The sequence below is a fragment of the Microplitis demolitor genome, chromosome 4, assembly GCF_026212275.2.
Source record: "Microplitis demolitor isolate Queensland-Clemson2020A chromosome 4, iyMicDemo2.1a, whole genome shotgun sequence".
In the NCBI taxonomy this organism is placed as follows: Eukaryota; Metazoa; Arthropoda; class Insecta; order Hymenoptera; family Braconidae; genus Microplitis; species Microplitis demolitor.
In genome coordinates, this window is record NC_068548.1 from 3,016,662 (window position 1) to 3,043,495 (window position 26,834).

General features: G+C 29.3%; 5 protein-coding genes and 1 non-coding gene across 7 annotated transcripts; 4 read left to right on the forward strand and 2 right to left on the reverse strand.

Annotated features, from left to right (window-relative positions):
- The first annotated feature begins 586 nt into the window (after positions 1–586).
- LOC103570170 (fumarylacetoacetate hydrolase domain-containing protein 2) lies at positions 587–3,465 on the forward strand. The gene is made up of 7 exons (XM_008547803.2): positions 587–745; positions 946–1,133; positions 1,208–1,369; positions 1,782–1,998; positions 2,054–2,388; positions 2,455–2,542; positions 2,672–3,465. Exons 2-7 carry the CDS (start codon positions 991–993, stop codon positions 2,732–2,734), a joined length of 1,008 nt encoding a protein of 335 aa, XP_008546025.1. The 5' UTR covers positions 587–745; positions 946–990; the 3' UTR covers positions 2,735–3,465.
- Positions 3,466–3,875: 410 nt separating this feature from the next.
- LOC103570169 (MICOS complex subunit Mic60) lies at positions 3,876–9,054 on the reverse strand. Its single transcript, XM_008547802.3, has 15 exons — positions 8,828–9,054; positions 8,398–8,477; positions 8,276–8,323; positions 7,277–7,492; positions 7,144–7,211; positions 6,755–6,862; positions 6,293–6,503; positions 5,717–6,125; positions 5,512–5,646; positions 5,148–5,376; positions 4,887–5,042; positions 4,685–4,788; positions 4,415–4,602; positions 4,134–4,329; positions 3,876–4,046 (listed from the first exon to the last, which is right to left on the reverse strand). Exons 1-15 carry the CDS (start codon positions 8,879–8,881, stop codon positions 4,035–4,037), a joined length of 2,214 nt encoding a protein of 737 aa, XP_008546024.1. The 5' UTR covers positions 8,882–9,054; the 3' UTR covers positions 3,876–4,034.
- Positions 9,055–9,803: 749 nt separating this feature from the next.
- Trnad-guc (transfer RNA aspartic acid (anticodon GUC)) lies at positions 9,804–9,875 on the forward strand. Its single transcript has one exon. It is a non-coding gene; the product is annotated as a tRNA-Asp (tRNA).
- A 1,192-nt stretch (positions 9,876–11,067) lies between these two features.
- LOC103570168 (ubiquitin-like domain-containing CTD phosphatase 1) lies at positions 11,068–12,705 on the reverse strand. Of its 2 annotated transcripts, none has more exons than XM_008547801.2 (2): positions 12,438–12,705; positions 11,068–12,034 (listed from the first exon to the last, which is right to left on the reverse strand). In XM_008547801.2, the coding sequence occupies exons 1-2, from the start codon at positions 12,589–12,591 to the stop codon at positions 11,190–11,192; spliced, it is 999 nt and encodes a 332-aa protein (XP_008546023.1). In that variant the 5' UTR covers positions 12,592–12,705; the 3' UTR covers positions 11,068–11,189. The 2 variants fall into 2 exon arrangements, with proteins under 2 accessions (XP_008546023.1, XP_008546022.1); XM_008547800.2 differs by having other exon boundaries at positions 12,432–12,705.
- A 763-nt stretch (positions 12,706–13,468) lies between these two features.
- LOC103570167 (DNL-type zinc finger protein) lies at positions 13,469–14,249 on the forward strand. The gene has a single exon (XM_053738299.1). The coding sequence runs from the start codon at positions 13,689–13,691 to the stop codon at positions 14,196–14,198; it is 510 nt and encodes a 169-aa protein (XP_053594274.1). The 5' UTR covers positions 13,469–13,688; the 3' UTR covers positions 14,199–14,249.
- A 6,334-nt stretch (positions 14,250–20,583) lies between these two features.
- LOC103570166 (protein atonal) lies at positions 20,584–22,228 on the forward strand. Its single transcript, XM_008547798.2, has one exon. It carries the CDS (start codon positions 21,176–21,178, stop codon positions 21,905–21,907), a length of 732 nt encoding a protein of 243 aa, XP_008546020.1. The 5' UTR covers positions 20,584–21,175; the 3' UTR covers positions 21,908–22,228.
- The last annotated feature ends 4,606 nt before the right edge of the window (positions 22,229–26,834 follow it).

Below are 26,834 nucleotides of genomic sequence, written 5' to 3' on the forward strand. Positions count from 1 at the left end.
ATAATCAAAATGAATCAACAATTAGTTAAAATAATGATCCTGAAGTTAGCAGACAATTAATAATTTTCAGATTTTGTTTTCAACAATTCAATTTTAAAAAAACTATAAATATGCACATGTAGAAAATCAAAAAAACTGCAGGTGCAATTTTCTGAAATATTTTTAACTTAAATTTATGGTTTTTAAAAAAATCAAAAAATTATAAGACGTCGGCTAATTCCAGTATTGAAAATTCACACTATGTAACTTTGTTGATACTGCAAAATAATAAATCTTTTTATGATTCAAATAAAAGAAATAATCAGCCGGTTATATTTAAATTCCCTCAACTGAAATACCGATCGCTCTATCATTATTTGCAACAAATTCAATTTTTGAATGAAAGTGACATTTTTCTTTTACTTTACGAATTCAAAAAGAGAGACATCAATTATCGAGGGCACCATATTGTAATTTAAAAATAAAAAAGGCGTGTAAAAATTGTAGTGGAAAATTCTGAATTTTTCATATTATTTTAAAAATGGTACAAATAATATTTTTTTTACCGACATGGAACAATTAATTCATAATTTTTTATTGCGCCACCTAAAGTAAATTTTAAGGAGTTCTGATCCTGATAAACTGCCTGCGGAAAAAAAATTACAAATAGTAAAAATATACAATTTATTAATAGTAACATCAAACAATTATACTGATAATTAAAGATAACAATTCAACACTGAAAGATATCAATTAAATCATTATCGTAAGATTATATTTATCATACATATGTAGTAACATATTTATCATATCATTATTTTTATATTATCCATTATTTTGTTGCGTAAAAATTTTTAATTCACATGAAATAAAACTTTCGATATTAAAAGAGTTTCAGTAAAATTTAATTTAAGACAGTTCTCAAAATATGATCAATTTTTTGAAAATTTTTTATTATTTTTATAGATAAAAAATATATTTTATCTCAAACATCAATAAAATTTTGAAAATATGTTTTACTGCGGAACATTACAAAGATTGGGTCAAAAGTACTTGATAAAATCTAAATTTACTTCAATTACTATTAGTAATAGTGTTAACCGAATTTCAAATTTATCCAAAAATTTTTCAACTTCAGGTGTTCAAAAGATGAGGTATAGATTTAAATTTTTTACAAAATACAGTGGCCTTGGTGGTAATTGTTCTCAAGTTAATTTTTACTTAACAGATTTGTACAGTTTACGAATAAAAAAGGTGGACCACAACATCTTGGTGTACAATTGAAAGCTGGCGGCGACATAATTGCTATTTCATCCATAGATTCTAGAATACCGAATAATTTAAGAAAATTTTTGGAAGGTGGAGAAGTTATTCAAAATAAAGCGAAGCGGTAGGTTAATATTAATAGATTTTTGAAAATTCTGGGAAAATTAAATGCATATACAAACGACTTCAAATTGACCATTGAAATACCAAGTTTTGATAAACAAATCACTATTTAAACTATTGAATTACGTTTCTTCTTCAGTTAATTTCACCTTAAATCACGGCTAGTAACCAAATAAAAGACAATCAAAAGCGCATATTACCTGAGTTTTTCGAAAGTCGTAGCACGATAAAGCTACTTAACAAAAACCTAGAAAGCATGATTTTTTTACTCTAAAGTAATTGTCTGTTGACCATCGAATCATTCGATATAGACAATGTACTCATCGTCTTAAGCTTTCACAACTTCTCTTATTTTCCACCATCGATTTCCACCGGTCATAATTTGACAGATGATTTAAATTTACTTTTTTCAGAATTATTGTTGAAAGTCGTAGCGTTATTCCAGAAGCAGATGTAAATTTATTAGCTCCTATAAATCGAATGGACAAATTAGCTTGTGTTGGCCTTAATTACAGTGGACATTGTTCAGAACAAGGCGTTGAACCACCGACAAGCCCAGTAATTTTCAGTAAATTTCCTAGTAATATTGTCGGTCCCACAGATGATATCGTACTACCTTCAATATCTGATGTGAGTAGAATATAATATTTAATTTTATAATTGTTTAATATAATTACTTTGTCAGAAAGTTGATTGGGAGGCAGAGTTAGCAATAGTTATTGGTAAGAGCGGTAAAAACTTGAGTACTGAAGATGCCGAAAATTGCATTTTTGGATACACAGTAGCACAAGATGTTAGCGCTCGTGATTGGCAAAAAGGTAAACGTAATGGAGGACAATTTCTTCTTGGCAAAGCTATGGATACGTTTTGTCCGCTTGGGCCTGCTGTGGTAACTAAAGAAACTATAAGCGACATCAATAATTTATCAGTTCAAACTTGGGTTAACGGAAAGCTCAAGCAAGACGGGAACACAAGTGAACTTATTTTCAAACCTCGTGATATCGTAGCATACATTTCCCAGTAAATATTGATTTAGATTTTCTCTCATTTAAAAGTTGAGTCCTTCGTTAATATAACGAATTTCAGATTCATGACTCTATTACCCGGAGATGTTATTTTGACAGGAACTCCAGCGGGAGTAGGATTCACTCGTAATCCACCAGAGTTTCTTAAGGTACTATAATTATTTCTAGTATTCAATTTCAGATCAGTTATGAAGGCACGAATAACAGAATAAATTTTCTGCTACTATTGCTAAGTAGGAGTCGAAAAATATTAAATAAAAATTTTTTTTTGGTTACAGAAAGGCGATGTTGTGGAAACAGAAATCCAATCTATTGGCCGTTTAATAAATAATGTTAAGTAAAAAATTTTGTATAATATAGATTTATACTACCGACAGAAAGTTTGAAAGCACTTGCGATTTTTGTAAAAGAAAATCGTAACACAATTTTATCTTTGTTGTCTATGAGGTTTTCTAAACAGGGCTGATCGGGTATTGCGTCTCTTACCTCACTATCATTTTAATTATTTTACTATTTTTTAATCAATCGTAGTGGACCACCCAATATATAATAATAATTCACTAATGCATTTATATAATAATAAGTCAGAGGATTCTTAAAATTGATTGACTTGAATTCAAATCATTTTACAGTCGAATTCTATTAACTCGGAACTTCCCCTCAATTTTGACCCCCACTATGAGCTGCGCTGTCTCCCACCAATGCTATATATTTGTACTTATGTGTCTGTATGTACTTGATGTAGATGAAAGTGCGCACGCGCTGTAGTTTATTTTTTTTAAGAGAGGGGGCATTCGATAAGTTGGGATTTCCAAGAAATTTCCGCTTCGTAGATTAAATGTTTGAGTTAATGGAATTCGACTGCAAATTTTCCTAATTAGAGTCTTACAAATGCTTCTAAACTCTCTGTCGGTAGTGTATAGTTATATAAATTTAAAAAATTGTTTTTGATAATATTAATTTTTTAAAAAGATGAACATTTTATACAGTGGTTTTGTGGATAAATGGAATATTACATTATTTTAATTTTTGTATTATATTATGTTGTTATAAAATATAATTTTTAATATAACTTCATGTTTATTTTTTTATCATTCCCTAAGAAAATTTACAATTCACGTAAAAAAAAAAAAATTTATTACGCGCACATTGGATGTTTAGTTAGCCGGATTATTGACTGTTAAAAATGCTAGTTTATAGTTCTTTCTAAAATGTTGGAATTAAATGCCTGAGATACTGGGGAATAGTTGAGTGAAAGAGAGTAGATTGAATACATTTATTTCAATTTATAATTAAAATACTTATATTCGACTCGATGAAAGAGTATTGGAATATGAAATATTCTACAAATAAGTAAAATTTTAGTAAAAGGAAACTATACATGGTTTAAATAGTGATTCCACAATATAAATAAAAAAAATTCAACGATGAAATGCTATAAGTGAAGAGTAAAAATTTCAAGATTTTGTCGCAACAATCAACTATGTTTTCAACATTATATTCAAATATACATTACTATTTTTTTAAATTATACAAATGTCTATTTTTTTTAATGTATGGAAAATTCAAAGCGAATTGATGCCTGCGCTGATCGTTGGCAATACAGTGAAGCACAAAACTGGTGGGTATTCTGTTCACTTACTAATGTTCAACCTGTAATCAAAATGGACAAATTTGAAGTAGATTACAAGCTAATGATTCTTTAGAAGTCTAATTATTGCAGAATAATTATTAACAAACCTTCTTTTGATTATCACTACCCAGGAATAAAAGTCCTATAGCTCCGGTGTAGGCAATCAAAGTGTCTACTGCCTGCTGTGTTTCCAACAGAATTCTTGTTTCGTTCATCCAATCCTTAGCTACGCTTCTTGGTGCTCCGCTCAAAAGATTCATATATTTAAGGCTCATTTTAAAATTTCCTCGATCAAGCCAATATCTGAAAAAAAAAAAAAAAAAACACATTGTACGTAATATGTGAATTCAAGTTTCTACCAAAAAAACAATAAAATATGTATTTTTACCTCGCACGATTCAAAATGTCGTAAGTATCGAGTTTATTGACATCAATTGGTTCATCAGATAACTCTTTTTTTGTTATTGGAGTTTCAGCCTTAACGAGTAAAAAGTTTTGAAGATAACTCAACAAGTAAATGGGTAAAGATGCGCCTTCTTCAGGAACAAGGGCGAGACGTCTCGCCATATGCTCAACCTTGAATTTTTAAATAACAAAAAAATAAGCAATAAGACTTATTTTTATTAATGGATACAAATAACAGATTCCTTTCACTAACCTTCAAAAATCGCTCCCTTAAAGCATTCTCTGAAAAAACTCCTCTTTTTACAGCTTCCTCGGGTATTGCAGCAAGAGTTGCTTGAACAAGAGTATCTTCTTTTGCTATTAAAAAGTAAATTGAATTAGAGAACATACACAGAAATACAATAATTATAATCAGTTTCCCAAAAATATTTTTCAAAAACTCTATTTCAACTTACGAGCAACTTTTAAAACTGCTTTTATTTCTAACTCTAGTGGTCTTAATGGTTGTTCGACCAAAATACTGTCGGTCGCTTTTACTGCTCTTGCTAATGATTGACAAGCAGCCCAAAGTACCTGTACTTCACATGCTCCTTTTTCTTCTGACAAGCGCACTAAAGATAAAACATCAAATAAATAAAATTTAAGTCTCTGCTTGTAATTTAAAAAAAACAGCTTTTAGTTAAAAAAATTATTATCAATTCCAGATCTATACTTACACTTGAGAGCTTCATCTAAACCACGCAATCGACCGACAATAACTCCAAGTTGAGCCTTATAATTGCTCGATTCATTCTCTAATTGTTCTTCGAGAGTATGATTTACTAATCTCTCAGTTTCTTTTTCTTTCAATTCAAGAGTTTCTTTCATTTGGTCCGCATTGACCTGCGCTTGAAGCTTCAGTTGCTTCCGAAGTTCTTCCATAAAAACTTTTCTTTCCTCTAAAAGCTACAAAAAATATCAATATTAATTAAAATAAGTTCGGACTAAGATTATACTTTCTGGTTTGAGCTCAGTTTCCGGTTCTAAAACATTTGGAATGTAAATACTTTAATTAACATTCAAAGTATGAAGCAGCATCACCTTTTTAGCAAACTCTTCTTGAAGAATTCGTTTTTCTTTTTCTATTTCTCGACTGACAACTTCATTGATTTTACTTTCACTTGCTCCCTCTCCTGTCGATCGTAATGCAGCTTTTAATTTTTCATTTCCAATCGTCTGAACAAAAAAAAATTTTCATTGATAATAGATTGAGCCTTAAAAAATGATAATTTAATCCTTTTCTAACCTCAAGTTTGCTCAATTCTGATTCTAGATGGTTAACTTTATTATACATGTAAAGTACAAAGAGATCAAATGCGTTGTCATTATCAGGAAAAAGTCGATCGTTAATATTTATATCGGGGAATAATATTTGAAGTTCCTCATGAAAATTTTCCCTGGCAGTTTTTATCTTATCCCAGTATTTGTCAGCAATCTTTACGGTACTTTGTTCTTTTTCGAATTTCTTTTTAGTTTTGTCAATTTCACTCAAAATATTGTCCGCGAATTTGCGAGCATCTGACTTCAGCCCCTCTGGTACATCAAATTTCGAATTCACAAGACTTAAGAAACTTTTTATTTCTTGTATAACATCGGCTGCGCTTTTATCAACTTGTTGGGTAATTTTTCTCTTTTTTTCGGTCTCCTCTCTTAATCTATAATCAGGCAAGAAATAATAATGGATTAAATATTTTTTGCAGGCCTCGCTGTTTGATGCAACCTAATTAAACGCAGACCTAAAGGAAATTCTACGATTTGGATATTATTGCAAAATGACATGAAAGATGCATTGAGGGAAACAAATTTTGTATTAAATAATAACCTTTCCCATATCGACGATGAGCGAACAGTAGATACATTTGCGTCAATAATTTCTACGACATTTTTGTTGTAGTTATGTATTACTTGAATAGCATTTTCGTAATCACTTATTGCTTTTGCAGCTAATTGACTACAAGACTTTTTGAAGTCTTCTAGGCTCGTAGTTTTCAATTCATTGGTAGTTTTCGAAGATGAACGAGAATTGTCATTGCCTAGAAGAAAAAAAAAATGATTTATTCGACGTATTTACTGAAATTACAACTAAATGTCAAGTATCCACTTGAGACACAGTGTCCGAAATTGATATTCTAAAATAAGTAAAGATTCTTCTAGTAGTTGATTCTATTATAAAATGTATGAAAAAAATACGAGATTGGCGTAGAAATTCACCAGTATATTAATAATGCTTTTGCTTTCATATTATTTAATCTAGTGGAGTAAAATATAAAATTAAATTACCTACCAACTTCTAATCCGTCTGTTTTAGTTTTTTTCGGTTTACTATCAGTCTTGACCAAAGTCTCGGTTCTTTGCTTAGATTCGATTGGCGCCTCAATTATTGCCTTTGATGCTAAGGATTTTAGTAATTACGATTAATGAATGATATTAGTAGGATTATTTATGTAAAAATGCAGTAATATGAGTATTAGTTTTATCATCAGTTCATTCCCTCATAATTATAAGTTATTATTCGAAAAATTGTTATAAGTTATTTATTTTTTTTAATTCCAATCAAATAAACATTTTATGCATAAATACATCTAGTAAGTTTGAAAATGTCAGTAAATATTTTTCATGTAGTAAATATATACTTACGCAATTGCTACTAATTTTTAAATATTATTTTCTTACCTTTCTTTTCATCGTTCACTTTAGTATTTTCAGTTTCATTTGCGGTATTAAAAATTCCGAAAGTCAGGCTATACAAAATAAATTTTTTAAGATCAAACTCCATTCAACATAAAGGAAGTTTCTAAGTTCTTACCTCTGTTTTAAACTATTGAAGAAATCTTGAATATTAGCAATAAAAGAATTTTCTTCAAAAAATATCAATTTGATTGTTTTATCCGTTCCAGGAATCCATTTTTCAAGAAAATTTCTAAAATCCGTGTTACTTTTTGCGTACGCTAATATTGCAAACGTTCCTAACGTGACTGAACTAATAGCCAAGACACCGATTCGGCTCTTCCCGCTTTTATGGCTATAAATTTAAACAGTATAAAGTTTTGTTTTATTTAAATTATAACTTATTAATGTATAAAAATGGTAACGCGGCAAATAATTTGCGACAAACCACCGGCAATTGATCCTAGCGACATTTCTGCCGTGCTCAGGAAGTGGGCAGTAAATTAATTTACTGCTTTTCTATCTTATCCATGTTAACTTAACATGATTTAAATAGAAAAACAGTAAGTGAAGTTACTGTCCTTTACTTAAGCACAGCAGAATTGATTGAGCGATAATTTATCTATTAATAATTAATTTGAGACGCAATTAATCTGAGTAAAAATTGATATAAAATTATGTGGTGGTTTTATCCTTAGTACTTAATTCTGGAGTTTATTAATTTCACTAGATAATATTTTAGTACCATTGCAAGCGTGTGTATTGACATACTTGTACTTCCACATAGACATATACAAAACGTTTGAAAAAAACGGCGACGTTATTATCCCAGATTAAAAAAAAAAGAATTAAAAACGATCTACAATCTTAAAGCTCCGTACGAGAAGTAACTGGAAAGTATTCAGAAGTATTGCAAAGAATTCAAATTCATTTTTAATACTTTTTTTTTTATCAGGGATTACACATGTTTGTAATTAATTAGGATATTAACGTATTTAATCAGTAATATTGTATGAATTATCGTTTGGATCAACTGTCGCTTGAATCAATTGTCAGAGGATTAATCTTCATATGGATCAATTATCGTAAATTGTCTTTGGATTAACGGCTACGAAGTTGAATAAAAATATATTGATACCTTTGTGTGTTCTGTGATGAATATCTTACAATTAAACGATTCGATAATCTAAAAATTTATGTATTATCAATTTTTAGTAATAAATTTTAGCTCAATAATTAATGATTATATTAATCAATTACCTATTTCCATTATTAGCATAATTCTGCAACGTTTTACACTTTACTGTAGAATACAACTTTGAATTGTCAAATTTTTCAATCTGCAAAATCCATAACATATGTGTTGAAATTAAATTACAGGCAATAGATTATAGAATAGTAAAACATTTAAAAAAGTTTCCTGTCATCTTCAATTAGCGAATAATATAAATTACTCGTATTTATAAGTTTGCAACTATAAGAGGTTAAGTTTGACGTTTTGATGTTTAGATTCATATTTTATAGCTCTGATTTAAAAAAAAATATTTTTTTTGGCGATGACAAATTATAGAAAATTAGTTATAAGTTTTTTAGATGTTATTATAAATAATTATAGTGAAAATCATTCATCAAAACATGTTTTTTAAATGTTACATAAATACTCTATTTTGACATATAATTAATTACTCACTTTGTAGATTTGATAAATAAAATTATTTGAAGATTTTAAGCCGATTCGATACATTTTTCTTTTATAGCGAAACCGAAATTAGTGAATAGTATAATGCCTGTTAAATTTTAAACTATTTTCAATAAATTATTAAAAAACAGATTGAAAAATTATTTTAGATAGTTTTCAAAAATGATTCTCATCGTTGTTAATCTTGGCGTTTCGCTGCTTGTTCTTTCTTTTAAACTGAAAACAGCTGATCCATATTTTTTTTTTTTTAATGCATGGTACGAATGACAGAGTAGAAATGAAAGTCGATTTTACTTAAGAATCGACTTTTTAGGACAGAATCATAAAGTCTCTCGATTATTTTGACAGTGCAAAGTTAAGTACAGGAAGTTTTTTGTTATTACTCTCCAACTTTTGCTGTCACTTGACATCTGATACTGGCTTTAAAAATCGGGCAATTTGAGATCCTAAGTTGACGTCGATTTGTAGCCAAAGTGACTATCAGAGGTACGGCAGAACTTCATGATGTTCACTGCAAGAAGTTGACGTTTGATTAGTTAACGCGAACATTCCAACAACTGTCACTTTAAAAGAAACTTTTGTGTTTTCAGATATTTCCTTGCAACTTTAAGTTTTTTTTCTCTTCTAAAGCGGGTGTTAATTAACATCAATTTGAGGTTTAAGCTATACTCAAACATTGAAATATTTCATAGTTGGCAACAACTTGACGTCAAATCAAAGGAAACTTTTGCTGATCAAACCTAGTTATGTGTAATACTTTTGATGTCAACTTGACATCCAATTCTAGTCTTACCTTTGTTAATTTTCAGTCAAAGTTGCAACTATTTAACCAATTATGCAATACATAAATTACTTTTTTTTTACATTTTTATGACTTTTTCATAATAAAATGATACATTATACTACTCATTGATGGAACCGTGCATGTGCTTAAATCCGTCTCCAACAGGTAAGCGAATATGATCGGTCTCTGGTAGTATAGTGGTCAGTATCCCCGCCTGTCACGCGGGAGACCGGGGTTCGATTCCCCGCCAGAGAGATTCTATTTTTTGTTTTTTTATTATTAATATTTTATAAAATTAACAAATACCAACGAATTCCCGAAATTTTTTTTTTTTTCATAAATCCGACCCTTATGGGGCTAGCGAGGCTGATAAAAATGAATTTTTACACTACGTTATTACTAATTAAAACCTTTTTTTCCACAGAGGGGCAGAAAAAAAAGAACATTTGTGAATATATTTGAAAAATTAACAAGTGGCTTTGCTGAATTTGAAATTAAAAAAATTTTTTTTTAAAATGATACTCATCAATTATTATTTAAATATTGTGCTGGGAATCATATACTTTAGCTGATACTTTTTTTTCCTTACCCATTTAAAAAGGTTTTTGAATTTTAATTTAGCAATCAATTCGAATAAGAAGTACAATAAGTAGAATCCACGTAGAAACTGAATTTTTAAATTTGTTCAACTAAAAAGTATATATTTTTATAAGAGTTATTATATATCAATGTGGAAGTTAATAACAAAAAGTCAACTTTGCAATTGAAATTTTATATTAACATTAATGTTATAGTTATGTCTAATATGTTTTTTTAAAAAATGTTCACTACTGGTAATTATTAAAAAAAAAAAACTTGTTGACAAACGTGTAAATTTTAATATTTGAGTCCTGAGAAAGTTACAAATAGTGACGAAACGTTGGCAAAAAATACAAAAATAATTGCTCATATATGTGTCCTTATTTCCTATTAATTAGTTAGACTTACACCTTCTCATAGTGGGCATGGGGATGGCATTTTTTTTTATTACAGTCGAACTCCATTAACTCGGAGAGTTAGTCTACGAAGAAAAAATTTCTTGGAATTTTCGAGTTAAGAGAGGGGGGGGGGGGCGTAAAGGTTAAAGCGATTAAGCAAATTTACTGAAACTTTTTGAACATTAGTAAGTATGGAATCAACAACATTAAGTAATTTTTTCATGTGAAAATATCCACACACAAGTCGGTGACGGAGTTTTTCCAAGAACGTCTTTTGAAATAGACGACTTGTGGTGAGCACTGTATCTTAGCTGGAAATTATTCGAAATAAAACACCATTGAAATTTAGTCAAAGCATTATCAAATCCTCCCCCCAACGTTCTTTGATTATTTTTTAATTTTTTGTGGTCATTTAAAGTAAAAACTGTTATTTTTTACGAAAAAAGCACAGACAATAATAACAAAATGAATTAATGAAGATATGTTTAATTTCACAATTTAATGTTAAAGTAAGATTAAATTGAAAAAATTTCTTTACAAAAATGCTAGAAAAACGTCGATAATTTAAAGCTTTTTTTTTTAATCATATAAACTATATATTCTGACTGTTGTCTTCAGTCCTGTGTGGACGTTTGCGATGGGATTTTTTATTTTTATATTCTTTCCACTTACGATGATTGAGTGTTTGAAAATCGTCAACCTCAGCAATAGCTTCCAAATAATCAGCGAGCTTGAGCAGTTCCTTGTCTTTATCTCGATTCAAGTGAGCTTGCTTGAAAGGCTTAATTCTCAATCCAGAACCAGGATTCATTATGAAATTTCTTCTGATATCGTCAAACATTATAGTGTTTTTTGGCGAATATCCTGGATACTTTCCCCAAATAACTCCAAGTGGTTTAACATCAACGAGACCATATTTTGAGGTGTGGACAGTAATCATTGCAAGGTAGTCTAGATGAAAAGTTATATTGTAGTTTGGATTATCCGTTACACCCAGAAGCTTCATTTTTTCGTTGATCCACTTCATACTCGTGGCTGACCAAATCACAATATCGTAATGTTTGTAAGCTCTTGTAAGAAATTCATGAAGGAATGGTCGCATTAATTCGATACCACTGGATGCGACGGACCTGTGATCGAATAATGTATAATCGATATCAAGAACTAATAATTTTTTATTTTCCCTTGGGGCATTCAACTCTTCAATCTTATAATTTTCAATTCTTTTCTGTATTTTAGCCAGATAAATTTCTGCATTTTCAACTTCGATATCTTCAATATCCTGCTCGACATCGAGATCATTGATTACTTCAGATACATTTTCAGGAACTCGACTTGCTTCTGCGATATCTTCCTCTGTGGAACCCATCATCATCAGTTTGAAGCCAGGCTTAATATTCAGCATGCCGATGGTCTGATCATCACCCAGCCCTTTGTCTTTGAAAAATAGTAAATAAATTAGGCGTTACAAGACAATATTAGATAATGGTTTAGAATCATGATTGGCGACATTTCTTAAGTTATAAAATGCAATTTTAAGAACATTAATAAAATTAATCTTTTTAACGAACGGCGTAGTAGTAAAAATAAGTAGTTATGACATCTAATTTTTCGAATGAGACAGTCCGAGGCAGAATACAGAATTTATAAGTTGCCTCATGTATGCATTCACAATCATCAGAAAACTGTCAAATGTCAAGTATTGGATCATTGTAACATATTACTAATATGCAGTGATACATAACACATACATTCGTACATACTTATTTCAAATCTTTGCATTTTAACTTAAGGAATCTGACCAGTCTTAGTTCTAAACAATGACTTGTATTACCTTTACATTTTAAATTTAACAATTTTTGACGATCAGGTCTAACTCCTGTTTCTTCATAAATTCTTGCTTTTAATTCGTGAATAGTAGTGTCATTTTGAAGATCTTTAATTTCGTACTCTTGTCCATTCCACTTAACAATAATAGTTGTCCCATTTTCCATTGTATGTATTTATCACTTTTTCCAAATCTTAGCTTGTTTAAAAAACAAATTTAAGTTGGTTAAATGCATATGTCAGGTTACATTTATATATATATATTTACATCACATTCAGTTTTCTACCCCTTCTATAATTATTATTAAAATGCGCATGCGTATTATCCCTAATAGTCAGTTTGAAATTGACAGTAATTTGACAACTGAAATTACCGAAATTTGCTGACAATTTGACAGCAAAAATTGTAAAAAAAAATTTGTGATTAATTTCTCCTCAATTTAGAGCTAACTTTTTTTTTACTAGAAAAAAAAAATAATCCTGAAGTTAGAAGACAATAAAAAATTTTCAAACTTTTTTTTTAAGAAATTAATTACAAAATAAAAAAAACTAAAAAAATGCACATGTAGAAAATTTAAAATACTTCGAGCTTTTCCGTTTCTGACAGGTTCTATACAACTTTTGAAGTGAATATGCATTCTAATTTGGGTAGTAAATTTACATCAAATTGTATAGCAAGTTGTAAACGGACGTCAAAAACGGATGAGCCCGAAGTTGCCGAAAAATTAAAGGAAACTTTTGATGAGTGTAAATGTAGCAGATATGACAATTTTTAAATTACAAATAAAAAAAATTGAACAATTAAACTGATAAAGTAAAAAAAAATACATGTACTGATTTAAAAATTTTCCAAGTCCATTTTTTAATTTTTTTGTTTAAAAAATTTAATTTTATTATTTTAACATTTTAAAAATTGAAAGATGTCCGCCAACTTTACTATCATAAACTTGGCTAAGCAAACTGGGCTATCAGAGAGAATATTAACTCTGCAAAGTAACTTAACGTCCAATTTCGGCTGTAGATTTCCGTTAACTTGCAGTCAAGTAACAGCATTTTAGGCTAACTAATAAAATTGATAATTGAAAAGTTGAAGTCAGTACTAATTACTTGTTTTGCAGTAAAATAATTTGTGTATATTGATACCAATATTTTTTATTGGATATTATTTAAATTTTTGAATATTTACTGTGTATAATTTATATTATATTCATATTAATACTCATGAAAAATTACTTTGTTATCTCCAACTTTAATCATAACCTTAATGATGCTGGGATTGAAAGTGTTGTTTAGAATACCGGTTCGATTAATTTCAAAAACTGGGTATCCCATAATAAGTTCATTGCAAAAATTTTCTACTGTTGAGTGGCATCATCATTTAGTTAAAAATCAAACTCGTCGTTTTAGTGAAGATACCACAGCTAATAAATATGAAGTTGAAAATCCACCATCAAAACATCAAATTGGTAAAATAGAAGGCAGACTTCTGATTGAATTCACTTGTAAAAAATGTGATTTCCGATCATCTAAAACGATTTCAAAATTAGCTTACAAAAAAGGTATCGTAATTATTCGGTGCGATGGCTGTAAAAACAATCATCTTATTGCTGACAACTTGGGTTGGTTTGGCGAAAACAACAAACCTCAAAATATTGAAAAACTTATGAAGTTAAAAGGTGAAACTGTAAGAAGAATTAGCAAATATGGCAATGACACTTTTGAAGTAATTGAGAATCAAGAAGTATTAGATATTAAGTCTGTAAATAAAGCGTAAGAAAACTGTCAAATAAATAAAATATATACGTGTTATTTTTTTGTAAATGCTTTTCTGTGTAGATTTTCATTTCATAGAAATCCAGTCTAGTCTTTGAATTCTGAAGGTATCAAATTATTATAAATAAATTTGTAATTTTGATCGAAGTAGAGTTTGAATTTTCCCGCCTTTTCTAGTTAATGACCAACTGTTGAGTATATTGCAGATCAGAATAACAACCCAAGCGGCACAAAAAAAAATTGTTGAATTTATGTTAACAAAAAGTTACACTATAACAAATTATTGCATTAAAGTTAACAAAAAGTCAACAATTTTTCTTTCTGCCGCTTGGAAAACGGAAAAATAGGTATAATTAATTAATTACGTCTCAAATCATTTATTACTAATAGTTTCAGTTAAAAAACGATTTTTTTTCTGTGAAGTACTTAATCTCCCCTATTTAAAAATATTGATTAAAAAGAATTAAAAATGATGAAATTCGAATTCTTTTCAATAATTTCAATATTTTTGTCTGTATATATAGATATACAGTTTGCATGGAGTGGCCGCTTCTCAATTCTTTTCAATCAGTATTTTTAACCAGGGTCACTTTCTCAAAAAATCATTTAGCTTCATTATTTTTTTTTTTTACTTTCAAGTTCAAAAGTTTTAGTTATAGAGATGCATGTTTTATTGATACGTAAATGGATAATTGACATGATTCCAATTATCTAAGATGGATGATCAATTTGTTTAAATTAATCATTAAGAAAGAAGTCTGAAAAACCGTTGACCCTGTGGGGAAACCCCAAATTTCTTGCTGTTTTCAAACTCAGGAAGCTGAGTCTAGATTTTCTATATAATTTTTTAGACGGTGATCCTGATCAACATTAAAATGGCCAATGAATGTTTTATGGAGGCCTCGGAGGTACCAGGCAAGTCTTCTGGAGGAACGTGCACATACACACACTCACACACACACAAGTGTGCACACGATGAAAATTCGATTTTTAAAAATCAGACCGAAACCAATAACTTCTCGTTATTCGAAAATTTTCAATTTTTATTGCGAGAAGTTAACAATTACTCGTGAAAATGATTCAGTTATAAATTTTTATTCTATTTCCCATGATATTTAAAATACATTTAAAAAAAATCTTCTAACAATTTTCGGTAAAATTTATAATTCAGTTGAATTTGCGAATTACTTTTCTCAATATAGTCAATTTGACTAAAGCCAAAGAATAAATTATTTAATTGAATATACAATTTTCATACTCTCGCCACCAATTCCAAGCTCATTCTTTTTTCGAGACAAGTAGATATGTGGCAGCGTAAAGGTTTCCATTCAAAATTGTCGGAAGAGTTTAATGCAACGAGCTAGCACGTGCCAGCCACACGACTTAGCACACGTCTGGTGCTTTTAGATACACCTGAGACAGTTGGCAAGCGGGATATACAATACAATCGTAATTTTTCTTCTTTCTATCCGTGACTTTCCTAAGACTGACTTTTTCATTTCTATCAAAGACCATAAAGACATATATTTATATGCTTCCGTTAATTAATGGAAACAATATTTCCAAAAATTTAAGATCTTTTTGAAATCTCGATCGTCAAGGACTCCCGGGTCAGTATATTTTTTCAAATACCAGCCTATGTTCGATTAAATTAAATTTTTACCTGACAGTAATGAGTCAAATAATCAGGATAAATTATCCTGTCATTAGTCCAGTCAAAAAAATTTTTTTTTGAACCTACAGCTCACGTTGAAGAAACAAAAAGATTTTGGAAATTTTTCTCACGCGATTTTCTTTATGAGTGGGAATGAAAAGTTGCTCAAAAAAATTCCGACTAAAAAGATGCTAATATTTAAAATTAGTTGAAATGGTTTTATAAAATGATAATATATTAATTTCCGGTAATATATGTTATGGAAAGAAAATTCAATCTGAAATTTTACAATAAACAAAAAAAACCTTTCGTCTGTCTCGATAATTTTACCTGTTAATTTAAAGATGCGTCTTTTGGATATAAATTTATAATAAAATTAAGGAAAAGAGACGTTAAAAAGTATCATAAACCCTAGGGCCCCATCGAAAATCCGGAGATGAAAGTCGATAGTAGTTTAATCACAAAGGTAACTGCGTTCAGCCCATTTCTTAAAACCCAACCATCAAAATATCGAGAGCCGCCCACATCCGTTTTTATCCCGTCGCTAATATTTACTTTTCTTATACTGATACAAAAGTCATTATATACCTCGTTGGATGTGTTTGTATGTCATGAATGGAGAAAAAATTTCAACCTCGATTGATTTATTGACTAGTTTCAAAAAGGGCTTTTAATTTTATTATGTTACGATACAATGTAATGAGTAATAAAATAATACCACATACTTATTTGTTAATTATTGTTATACATACGTGTGAGCTAACACCTGAATGTTCCGACTGCGTAATTGATCATCCTGTCAGAAGTTGCTCATTGCAATTTTTTACTGACTATTTCCTATATTCACGTAACAAGTCTGTAGGGCTGATAGTTAAAAAACGCCAATTTTCAAACAATTTATATGGGAACAAAGGTATTTTTACTATGTAACATATAAATAATTCCGTTTTCAAATTTTTAAATTGAATTCAAATTTTATGTGAAATTCATTTTTCGTATTAAAATGAGGACTTACCTTTCCAATCGAAATCATAATTTTTATAAGAATATTAGTTTCATCTATTAATAACTCATGAGTTTTAGATCATAACATATTTTTAAAAAAGTAATATAACTGAATATACAATTGATGTAGAATAAATAAAAGTCAGTTGAAGATCTCATAAAAAACTTGACGCCGATGGTTTGCAATTTACAGCCAGCAATTCATGGTTTAAATTTTTCTTTGTCGGCGTTTCAATACTGAATACATTCTTCTTGAAACAGTACAAAAATTAGTGTCAAGAATAAGCTAAAATAAGTTTTTTTAATTTGCTTTTCGAAGCAAGTAACTGAAGGTAAATGAGTTATGTTTCTTATTTTTTTTTCTTTTTTTGAGAAAATAGTAGTATATCTACTAGCAAAGTCACCAATGTGTCGCAATTCTTGGAGGGAACATCTTCTACTAACTGCACTTCAAGGTGGTCAAAAAAATGAACGTAGCATTTATAAAGTAACTGGAAATAGATTCCAATAAGATTAAGATTCTCGACGAACCACCACAAATGATACCAATTGGTCGTTACGGTTGCCCAACAAAGGAAACTAATATTTGGATACTTAACTTTTTTTTGACAATATTAGAAGGCGGTTTGTGGATCCTAATTAAGAATTTGGTAGCTACTCGTTATAACTCGTAGCAAAAATAAGTATTGAATTATCAGTGGAATATTTTTCTTTTAATAAATAATTGAATAAATGTAGGTGTGAGATAAAAGCAAAAGTATAGTTACGATATAAAATACCGTTTGACGAAAACGATGGTCTATATATGTTTATGAGATTCAAGTACTTGTGCAGACCACCCAGAGAATTTGAATCAGTATCAAATGTCTAAAGGGATTTTAGAGTCTTTTGGAATTTAGTTGACACCTGTAAGCTGCAGGTGATTTATTTTCTTACACCCGAGTAGACATCGGTTAGCGATCATAGTTTTACGACCCCATCATTTTAACAACCTATGTTCCTTTCATCTAATGACACTATCTCTTATCTTTAGAAAATTAGGAACAAAATAAGATTCGTATAATGATTTACAACTGATTGCCTATGAAATGAATTTATAAAAGCTCACATCGGAAACGGTCTGTAAAATTTTATAATATTATGTGTAGAGTTATGTGAGGTAAGTGTGCGTAGTGGGTAAGTTTGCGCAAACCCATGTATTTCAGTCCAAAACAAATAGGTTTGCGCACACTTGCCCACAGAGGACACTTGCCCCACATAACTCTACAAGGAAGTTTTCTGAAAAAAATTCAAGATCATTTCGATAAAATTTCCCAGACTTTTTGATGTAGAACAGTAAAATTAGTAGTCGATAAACTGGGGATAATTGCTCTCTTCTAATTTTTTTACAGTCTTTATAATGCCAAAAAAGAATATAGTCAAAACCTGAGAAAAAAAACTGAAAAACGGTTGACCCTGCGGGCCAGCCCGAAAAATTCTAGCTATTTATGAGCCGCTTGCACTTTTTAAATTTTTTCGTAAACGATATCTTAAGGAATGATCCGATTTCATTGGACTAGTGTCCGTAAAAAATGTCGAAAATGTTTTATACAGAAAATATATCACTTGTGTAAAACTCTTATTTGTACAGAGCAATTAATGAAAAAATTTAAGCATAGAAAATTTTATTTGAATTATTATTCGCAAATATTATCCTGAAAAATATTTTTTTCATGATTCTCAAAACTAAGACCACACAAAGAGCTCATCATTTTATTTAAATCCATAAACTGGACGGACAGCGATCGACAACACTATATTCAATTTCAATATTGAATATTAAGCAGTGATCATTATAAAATGGACGAATTTAAAGAGTTGTTTAAAGAGTTTTTTTGAAACTCCAACCCTGTAGATACATGTCTGCTGCCTTTTTTTTTTGTTTGATCACTATTACGACTCCACTTTCAACTCAAAGATTACTGTAAAGATTCAAAGTAGTTTATGCTAATATATACTAATCTCAACTTTATGCATGGGTTATCAAAATTACTGAATGGGAACAGCTTGAAAAAAGTATTTTTTTTAAGTACAATACTTCTTTTTTATGTATATGTTTAAAAATGCGTTTTTCATTTTATATACGATTGAGAAGACTCAATATTTCGATGGTCATAAAAAATACAAAGGATGTCTTCTTCGCGAAATTCAAATTTTAGAGAAGTTACTTACCTTCACTAATTTTTTTTTGACGTTTTTATTTGCTAATTGTATTGCAGCAAGTCCCTTTTTTTATTTTGATCGGACATAAACAATTCTATTATATTTAATGGCAAATTCTTCTCTCAGTGTATTGATTTGAATTGATTTGGTTTTCGACAGTAAATGAATCTTAAAAACTGAACCAATATCATGTCATTATCTTCAAAGTTTATCGACTCTATCTGCATTTCAAAAATCTGAAAAAGTATATAGGTCTATTGTAAAGAGCCTAAGGCCTTGTATTCCCAAATGACAGAGATATAACGTAGGACAAGAGAGAAAAAAGTCGTAGAACGAGAGATTGGATTACAAGTTTGACTGGACCACCTTCGCGCCCACCGTAAACTTTATCTTACCTGTTTTTGCTAATTGAACGAGAAAAGATGTAACTGGACCTTATTTTCATGGGGTATTTGTGAGACTTTTTGGCCATTTAATACATCTATTTTTTTACTCTTATATTGTTATACTTATCACACACTTACAAATTTTTTTAAGCATACACCAGCAAAGGCATATGTATAAGCATTGAAAATAAATGAATGGAGAAAAACCAGCTTTAGCATATTCACTTTCAATATTATTCTTTCATTAATAAATTTGCTATTAAACTTTCATTTTCAATGCATACAAAAAAATTACTGTACAGTTTTTTTAATCAAATAACAATTTTCATATACAGTTTCATATATTTATTACAATTTCTTTTTGATATTTTGATAGTATACATTTTTTTGTAATTTATATTTACTTCGATTTTTGATAAAATTTATTTTTGCAGTTAATAAAAATCTCTAGTAGTAGTAACATTAGTAAAACAATACATTACACAACAGATTTCACTTATAACATATTAACAATGACTGAATAAATTATTACAAGTACTTTTACTTAGTCAAAGACTTCTAATAAAAGTAATTATTTTGATTTGGTGATTGGTTACTAATCATGAGCCAAAATACTATCAAGTATCGTGATTCACTTTTAAATTTATTAATGAGTTCATTATCATATAATCATCATAGCTACAGTAATACTTAGATTGACATTCTGATAAGAGGAAATCAGGCAAAAATTTTTCTAGGGAATTTCTATGTGATTATATATATACTAGAGTATTCGTTATTTCTCAAGTAGGCTTTATTTTTTGGCCATGATATAATAACAAAGTAGTTAACTCTAAGGCCCTTTTGTCCTGGTACTAAATGAATTTAATAACTCTTTTTCAGGACAAACAAATTTTTGTAGGGCTTTATATATCATATGAAAAAATTTCATATAAGAACATATCTTACGTCTAATTATCATCTATCAGAATATCATACGCTCGAATTTCACAGAGTAGTAATGCGTAAAAAAACATGAACATCGTGTACATACAGATATTTGATGATTAGTATATTTTATGTTAATAAACGTAATATTGTTTCACATGATATCGAAACATCGTGATGAAAAAGTGATAATTAGACGTGTTATTCATTACATATTTTGGCATGTGATAATTTTTTATGTGGTATTATGACTGTGATATTCAGAAATGTAACCATCGGAATAGGAAAAAATTTTACGGTACTTAAATAATAAACTACGTATCCAAAATAAAATATTTCCAAACAAGAATGAAAAAATAAAAAGGTATACGGATGATCATTTTTTAGTCACGCCAATGTTCAAATAGATATAATTATAAGATTTCGAGCATCGAAAAAAGAAAAAAAGCAAGTCTGGATGCGGGCGCCTGGGCCACCTGTTGTAAGATCGTTTCGTAGGGTGAGAAGTTTAAAATCGGTGGGGGCTAGTCGTCTTCTGCTATTGGTCGTGAGGCACGTGCGATACGGACCTTCTTCGCTTCTCAAACACATAAATCCCAAAACTCTAGACTTAGCTACCTCAGAGTCTTCTCATAGCTCGAATGAGATTTTATTTTCATACTAATCGCAAAAAAGTTTAAACGTCAAGTATTTCTCTACAAATTCACACGGGGTTTAAAAATCAGAAGATATTAAAAGTAATAGTTCAAATGTTGTTATGAAAATTATTAAGTTTTGAATGTTAGCATTTTTTTTGCAAATACAATGTTTCACTATGGTTATATGTTTGCAACACAAGAAAAAAATCCACCGACATACTTTGAATTATCAGACTATTCTCATCTCAAAGAAAAAAGTATTCTGTTGCCACCAGTGAGTTCAGTGCTTACAGTTCAATCTCGTTGTATTATTTATGACAATAGTAGTGACGGCTGGAATACGCCAAGTTCTCCAGCAAGTTCAAGATCAATTAGTCCTTCAACAATGGCCTCAGTAACATCGAAAGAACATTCTACTTTAGTAACTAAAAGTAATCACTATTACTCACAGTTGAAAAAAAAGCAAAGTGTCTCTTGTGAATTAGATGAATCAGAAAGATCAAGTTATCTCAAAATTCATGTGCAAATGAGTAGGTTTGACGAAGACCGAGAAGGTGGAAATCCAAGAAACCAAAGTGAAGAAAAATTAAGCCACGACAGTATCGGGAGCTCTGGTTCTCTTTCTGATCATATTGATATGGAACTCGAGAGTGATGGGAATTCAAGTGATGTAGAAGAGGCTAGCAAACGTGGTAAATTTGTGAATTCAACGATAGTAAAAAAACGAAGACTCGCCGCGAATGCTCGCGAACGAAGACGAATGCAAAATCTCAACAAAGCTTTCGATAGGCTTAGAGCATATTTGCCATCTTTGGGTAATGATAGACAATTGTCAAAATATGAAACACTTCAAATGGCACAATCATACATTACGGCTCTCTATGATCTACTTCAGTGAATTTAATAAATGTAAAAATAATTTATTAGTGTAAATAAAAAACTTTTTTTCGATTGAACTTTACTGTTTATGGAAAGGGGTGAAAAAATCACGGAGAGTTTTCTCTCTTCTTGCAGACAATCATAATTATTTTAATTGTTAGTTTAATAAACTATGATATCAATCATTGTCTATCTGTAATACTATTGGACATTAAAATAGTTGATGTTTTTTTAATCTAATTGATCTCAGACTGAAATGCATTGTGATTATTTTTAATGACTTACTATTTTAGAGAATAAACATCTAAAAAATATTTGATTATTATTTATTTAGGGCTAATTCAAACTACTCATAGATTTCGAATATTAATAACATATTATGATTCTTGAAACCGTTAAAGAATATTTTTTTTAGATCATTATTTGGGTTTGATAAGAATTATTTAATGAATGCTTACTTTCAGAATAGAGTAAACCAAAAAATGAAACTTTTTTTTTTTAAATACGATTTTTTGAGCTGATTATTAATAATAGTGTCATTAAAAGATGTGAACCGCACAAAAAAATTTTGACTTTACTATAGTAAGAAAAATGTTTTTTGTTTGACTACAAAAGTTATATTAGATAAAATTTACTGATATTTCAAAAAAAAAACTGTCTTTTTTTTTGTAAACAAATTAATTAGTGTAATGAACTGCTGAATAATATATTGAGTATACTGACACTAAAGTATAAAAAAAATTGCAATAAATCTTACGGTTATTTTTCATTTTCAAATTCAGGCCTTTCCATGATTTTTAAAAATATTTTTGTTTTATTAGCCCATACGCCATCTATTGATCTTCTCCAATTTAAAAGTTTTATGGTCTACGGAATTTGATGTCGGTTTTGGATGTTTTTTGAATGAGGATTCTGAATCTATGGTTTATTTTTTGTAAATATAATTAGTTTTTTTGTTATAAACAATTTAATTGCTCAGACTCTTATTTATTTTAAGACTTCATACGATTTTGACAATATGATACATGGTAAAAATGAGTTTCCACTCATTAAAATTTTTCCTTAATCTTCTCATTTTGTTTTGAAGAATACGGGGTACGTAATTACAGAGAGTTTGAGCAGCATGAAATCCTATTACATTAGATACTTTGTTCAGAGCTAAAATACTAAAATAATTAGGTCTGTTTCAAAAAACAATAATCAAAAGTCTGTATTTTATTGTCAAAAGTCGTACTATGAACTATTTTAGAATCAACTATATATATAATGATAACTTTTAGGAATTTGAAGACTATATTCTGTTTGTTTTCTGACATTTAAAAAGGAAAAAAATAAAAAATATTGTTAATCGTTTAATATCTAATTTTGAGATCAGTAATAAATGAAAAATATCTTGAATGTCTACCTCAATCTACTTAACCGTTGATACCACTCGTTCCTCGGATGTCCGCCTACGTCAGCCGTTTGTTACTACAACATTTGGCCCACAATAAAGTGAGTATGTGCCAAGACATGAAATGGAGATCTCATATGACCTTTGGTAAGTCCTAACCGCTTTTAGTTGTGGTGCTATACTGTATGTTCGTCACTACCTGTCCAGACGGGCGATTATTATTATTTCTATCTCAAAACCCTTCAGTACAAGATTAAAATACGGGAAAAAAATATCGTTACAAAAAATTAAATACTTAATATAATTAATAAATTTGCCACATAATAATAAAAGTCTTGAATTAATGAGGTTATTGGTGCGAATAACATTCTAAGGTTTTCGCCTCAATTTTGAGGTGAATCTAATCTAATAAAGCAATTAACTTAATCTGAGTATCGACGGAAAGGGAGGAAGCAAAAAGGATAATTATTATACCCCATTTAATTATGTAGGTCTAAACGGGATCTAATCGGTTCTTGTATTGTTTGATCAGCCAATTGGTCAAAGAGAGTAAATCAACAAAAGGTCCAGATTCTTTTTTCATCTTTTTAAAAATATTTATACCATTATTTATTACTATAGTATTTTATTTTTAATAATGTTTTCATTGATCTAGTCCTTGACTGTTCTAAGGATCAATTTCTCCGAGTTTTTTTTAGTAAAATAACGACTTTCAAGATAATAAATAAAATATTCGATCTCGAAAAATAATTTCGACCAGAATATCATCTTCTATGCTAATATGATTATTTAAATTGAGAAGACTCGATACCTTGCTTTTATTTCTTTGTAATAAATCAGATGAATTATAATTATCAACTTTTGCAATCAAAAGTGGAATATTTTTAATGAAAAGTCAAAATCTTTTCAATACATTTGAAAATTGAAATGATCATTTTTATGGATTTTAAATGTGTGTGTGTGTGTGTGTGCGCGCGCGTGTGTGTATGTATGTGTGTGGATTTAGTGGAACGTTTTAGGGCAGTTTAAGTCTACAGGTCAGAGTTGAAAATCGGGTGTATTTTCGACTTTGATCCAGCCACAACAGAGTCGATTTTTGAAAAAATACCAGTAATGGCGGATACATAAGTGTAAGAAACATTTTTTCTAAAGTTCGAGTCTACAAAAATTTCAGTTAACGAAAGGGAGTCGTTTTTTTTTTCCTTTAAAGCATTCAAATTCACCGTTGATATATGAACAGTTAAAATGCAGTTGTCCATTCTGTGTAACGTTCAACACCAAATAAAAATAGTGATTCTTAAGGGGAGAGTAAAGTTAATTCCATACAAAAAAAAGCATATTTTCGTTAATTAATTTTGACGATACAGTTTAAATATTAATTACTATAATTACTACATAAAAATAACATTTGAAAAATATTCTATAAAATTTTCATTGATATTTATAAAGAAATAAGCCATTGACAGCCAAGCTTCGCGGACATTTAAAAAAAAGTTCTATTGAATTTTCATCAAATGTCGACTTTTTGAAATCCTAAGAAATTACTCTGATGATTTCCAAAATGATGTCCGAGTGTGTGCGTGTGTTTCTTCTCGAAACATTAATGGCAAGTTTTTAAAAGAAAAAGGCCAAATTCAAAAAATGATCACTACGATTAGAGTAAATATGAAGGGATCTAATTTCCAATAAAAATCGTAACTTTAAAAAATTTCAAAAAGATTCGTAGGGGTCACGCTTTGATTCAAATTTTGTTCGGTGGAATGACCCGCACGTATGTATTGTACATAAGTATATATAAATTTATAGTGGTATCGCGTGTTACTTGATTTGTAAAATAACACTCGAAAGCGAAACGATCAATCCAACTCATCTCCAAATAGTGTATATTTAGCATATCCACTAAAAGTCTGACAGCGTGTTATTTTACCAACAAAAAATACGTAATGCGCTTTCTGTTGTAGCCACGAAGAAAAGAGAAGTGAATGTCTATTGTAGAAAAGGACCACTTCAGTGCATCAAAGAAAGATTATACCTCAAACGGCTTTAAATACGTACAAAGAATGTATCGAAGACCTCAAATAACAAATTGCAAAGTAAATCTATTCTTAAAAAAAGTCTATACAAAAAAATCACCTCCTAATAACTTCTTACTTCCAATTCGTTTTTTCCCATAATTATTCGTTTTTATAAAATCAAGATCAATTATCTTTAATCGTTTAAAGCACTTTAATGATTAAATCACAAATGAAGGTTGTTATTATCTAATTAGAAATATAGTGATAAGTTAGAAATTTATGCCGAAATTCCTATTGAAGAATCTATTTAAGAATTTATTATTGAATAGATAATTATAAGTATTCCAATGACTAATTAAAAAAAATATATCTGTTCATTGTTAAAAAAATAGGTAATTACGACATTTTAATAGAAAATCAGAGTTCTTTGATTGGCTAACAAATTAATAGATCTCTTTTTTTTTTAATTTTCATTTTTAACTGCATGAAGTTCAAAATATGAAAAGATGCATCGAAAAAAAGGATTTCTTGCGGCAAGAAACTTTTCCTAGTTTCAAGAAAATTTTTACTTTCATTTCTTAAGGCAAAATTTTTCTCGTGTCAAAAAATCCTTTTTTTTTCTGTGTTTTGAAAGAATTTTCGTAAATTTGTTTCGATTATTGACATTAAAAAAGCGGCTAATTCTATATTATTGAAAATAAATTGTTTCTTATAATTTGAAAATAAATTTCTGATAAAACAAAAATCACAATTACTAAGAAAAATTGTTAGACTATATTTAAAATCCTTAATGTAATTTTTCATTCAAGTCCAGGTGCGACTTAAGGACTAATGTCAACAAATGATAGTATTTATTGTTCTGATGGCTAACTTAAGATAACATTATTCTCACGTCCGAAGACCAGACATAGCGCCACCGTAAAATGTTTAGTCAATTTGAATAAAGCAATCTGATGATCTAAAAAAAAGAGAAGAGAAAAAAAATTTACCTACAAATTTTTGATGGTGGCAGGAATATTTTCTCTCTTTCCATTTGTCTTTCATGTGCTTGTTTTTTTTCGTATCTCTTTTTTTATCTGATGATATTTAATACTACTAAAATGTTGATGCTATTCATTCGCTGACATCACATACTTTTGCAGTAAGTTTCAAATAATCCAATACATTACAAGTTATTGATAATAATTACCTAGAAATTTTTTTAAAAGCAATCGATAGCTACTTACATAATCAATATTTTAATGATATCAGGTCAATTTGAAATATAAATTTAATGAAAAAATTTTCAAATCCTAATTGATCTCTTTACTCTTATCCACTTGAGTAGTTGAGGGTGGGCAGTACTAATATAACCGGATTTTTAAATTTTGCTTTCCTACTTAGGGCTTAAATAATTATGACCGAATAATGAAAATCTTCCGAAAGTTTGTCTTGCAACGAAAGTATAATTCAAATATTTTGTTAACACACCCCAGAAATTATTTATAGTGATATTAATGAGTGTGAATGTAGCTGACAGTTGGCAGTTTTTTAAATTT

What these genes read in the sequence shown, in the direction of transcription:
- LOC103570170 (XM_008547803.2), top strand. Translation starts at nt 991, where the DNA reads ATGTTTTACTGCGGAACATTACAAAGATTGGGTCAAAAGTACTTGATA. An exon ending in TCAGGTGTTCAAAAGATGAG is followed by an intron (nt 1,134 to 1,207) that starts GTATAGATTTAA and finishes TTTACTTAACAG; the next exon opens with ATTTGTACAGTTTACGAATA. An exon ending in ATCGTAGCATACATTTCCCA is followed by an intron (nt 2,389 to 2,454) that starts GTAAATATTGAT and finishes AACGAATTTCAG; the next exon opens with ATTCATGACTCTATTACCCG.
- LOC103570169 (XM_008547802.3), bottom strand. Translation starts at nt 8,881, where the DNA reads ATGTATCGAATCGGCTTAAAATCTTCAAATAATTTTATTTATCAAATC. An exon ending in TATGCTAATAATGGAAATAG is followed by an intron (nt 8,324 to 8,397) that starts GTAATTGATTAA and finishes ATAAATTTTTAG; the next exon opens with ATTATCGAATCGTTTAATTG. An exon ending in TTCAATAGTTTAAAACAGAG is followed by an intron (nt 7,212 to 7,276) that starts GTAAGAACTTAG and finishes TATTTTGTATAG; the next exon opens with CCTGACTTTCGGAATTTTTA.
- LOC103570168 (XM_008547800.2), bottom strand. Translation starts at nt 12,591, where the DNA reads ATGGAAAATGGGACAACTATTATTGTTAAGTGGAATGGACAAGAGTAC. An exon ending in GTTAAATTTAAAATGTAAAG is followed by an intron (nt 12,035 to 12,431) that starts GTAATACAAGTC and finishes TATTTTTCAAAG; the next exon opens with ACAAAGGGCTGGGTGATGAT.
- LOC103570167 (XM_053738299.1), top strand. Translation starts at nt 13,689, where the DNA reads ATGATGCTGGGATTGAAAGTGTTGTTTAGAATACCGGTTCGATTAATT.
- LOC103570166 (XM_008547798.2), top strand. Translation starts at nt 21,176, where the DNA reads ATGTTTCACTATGGTTATATGTTTGCAACACAAGAAAAAAATCCACCG.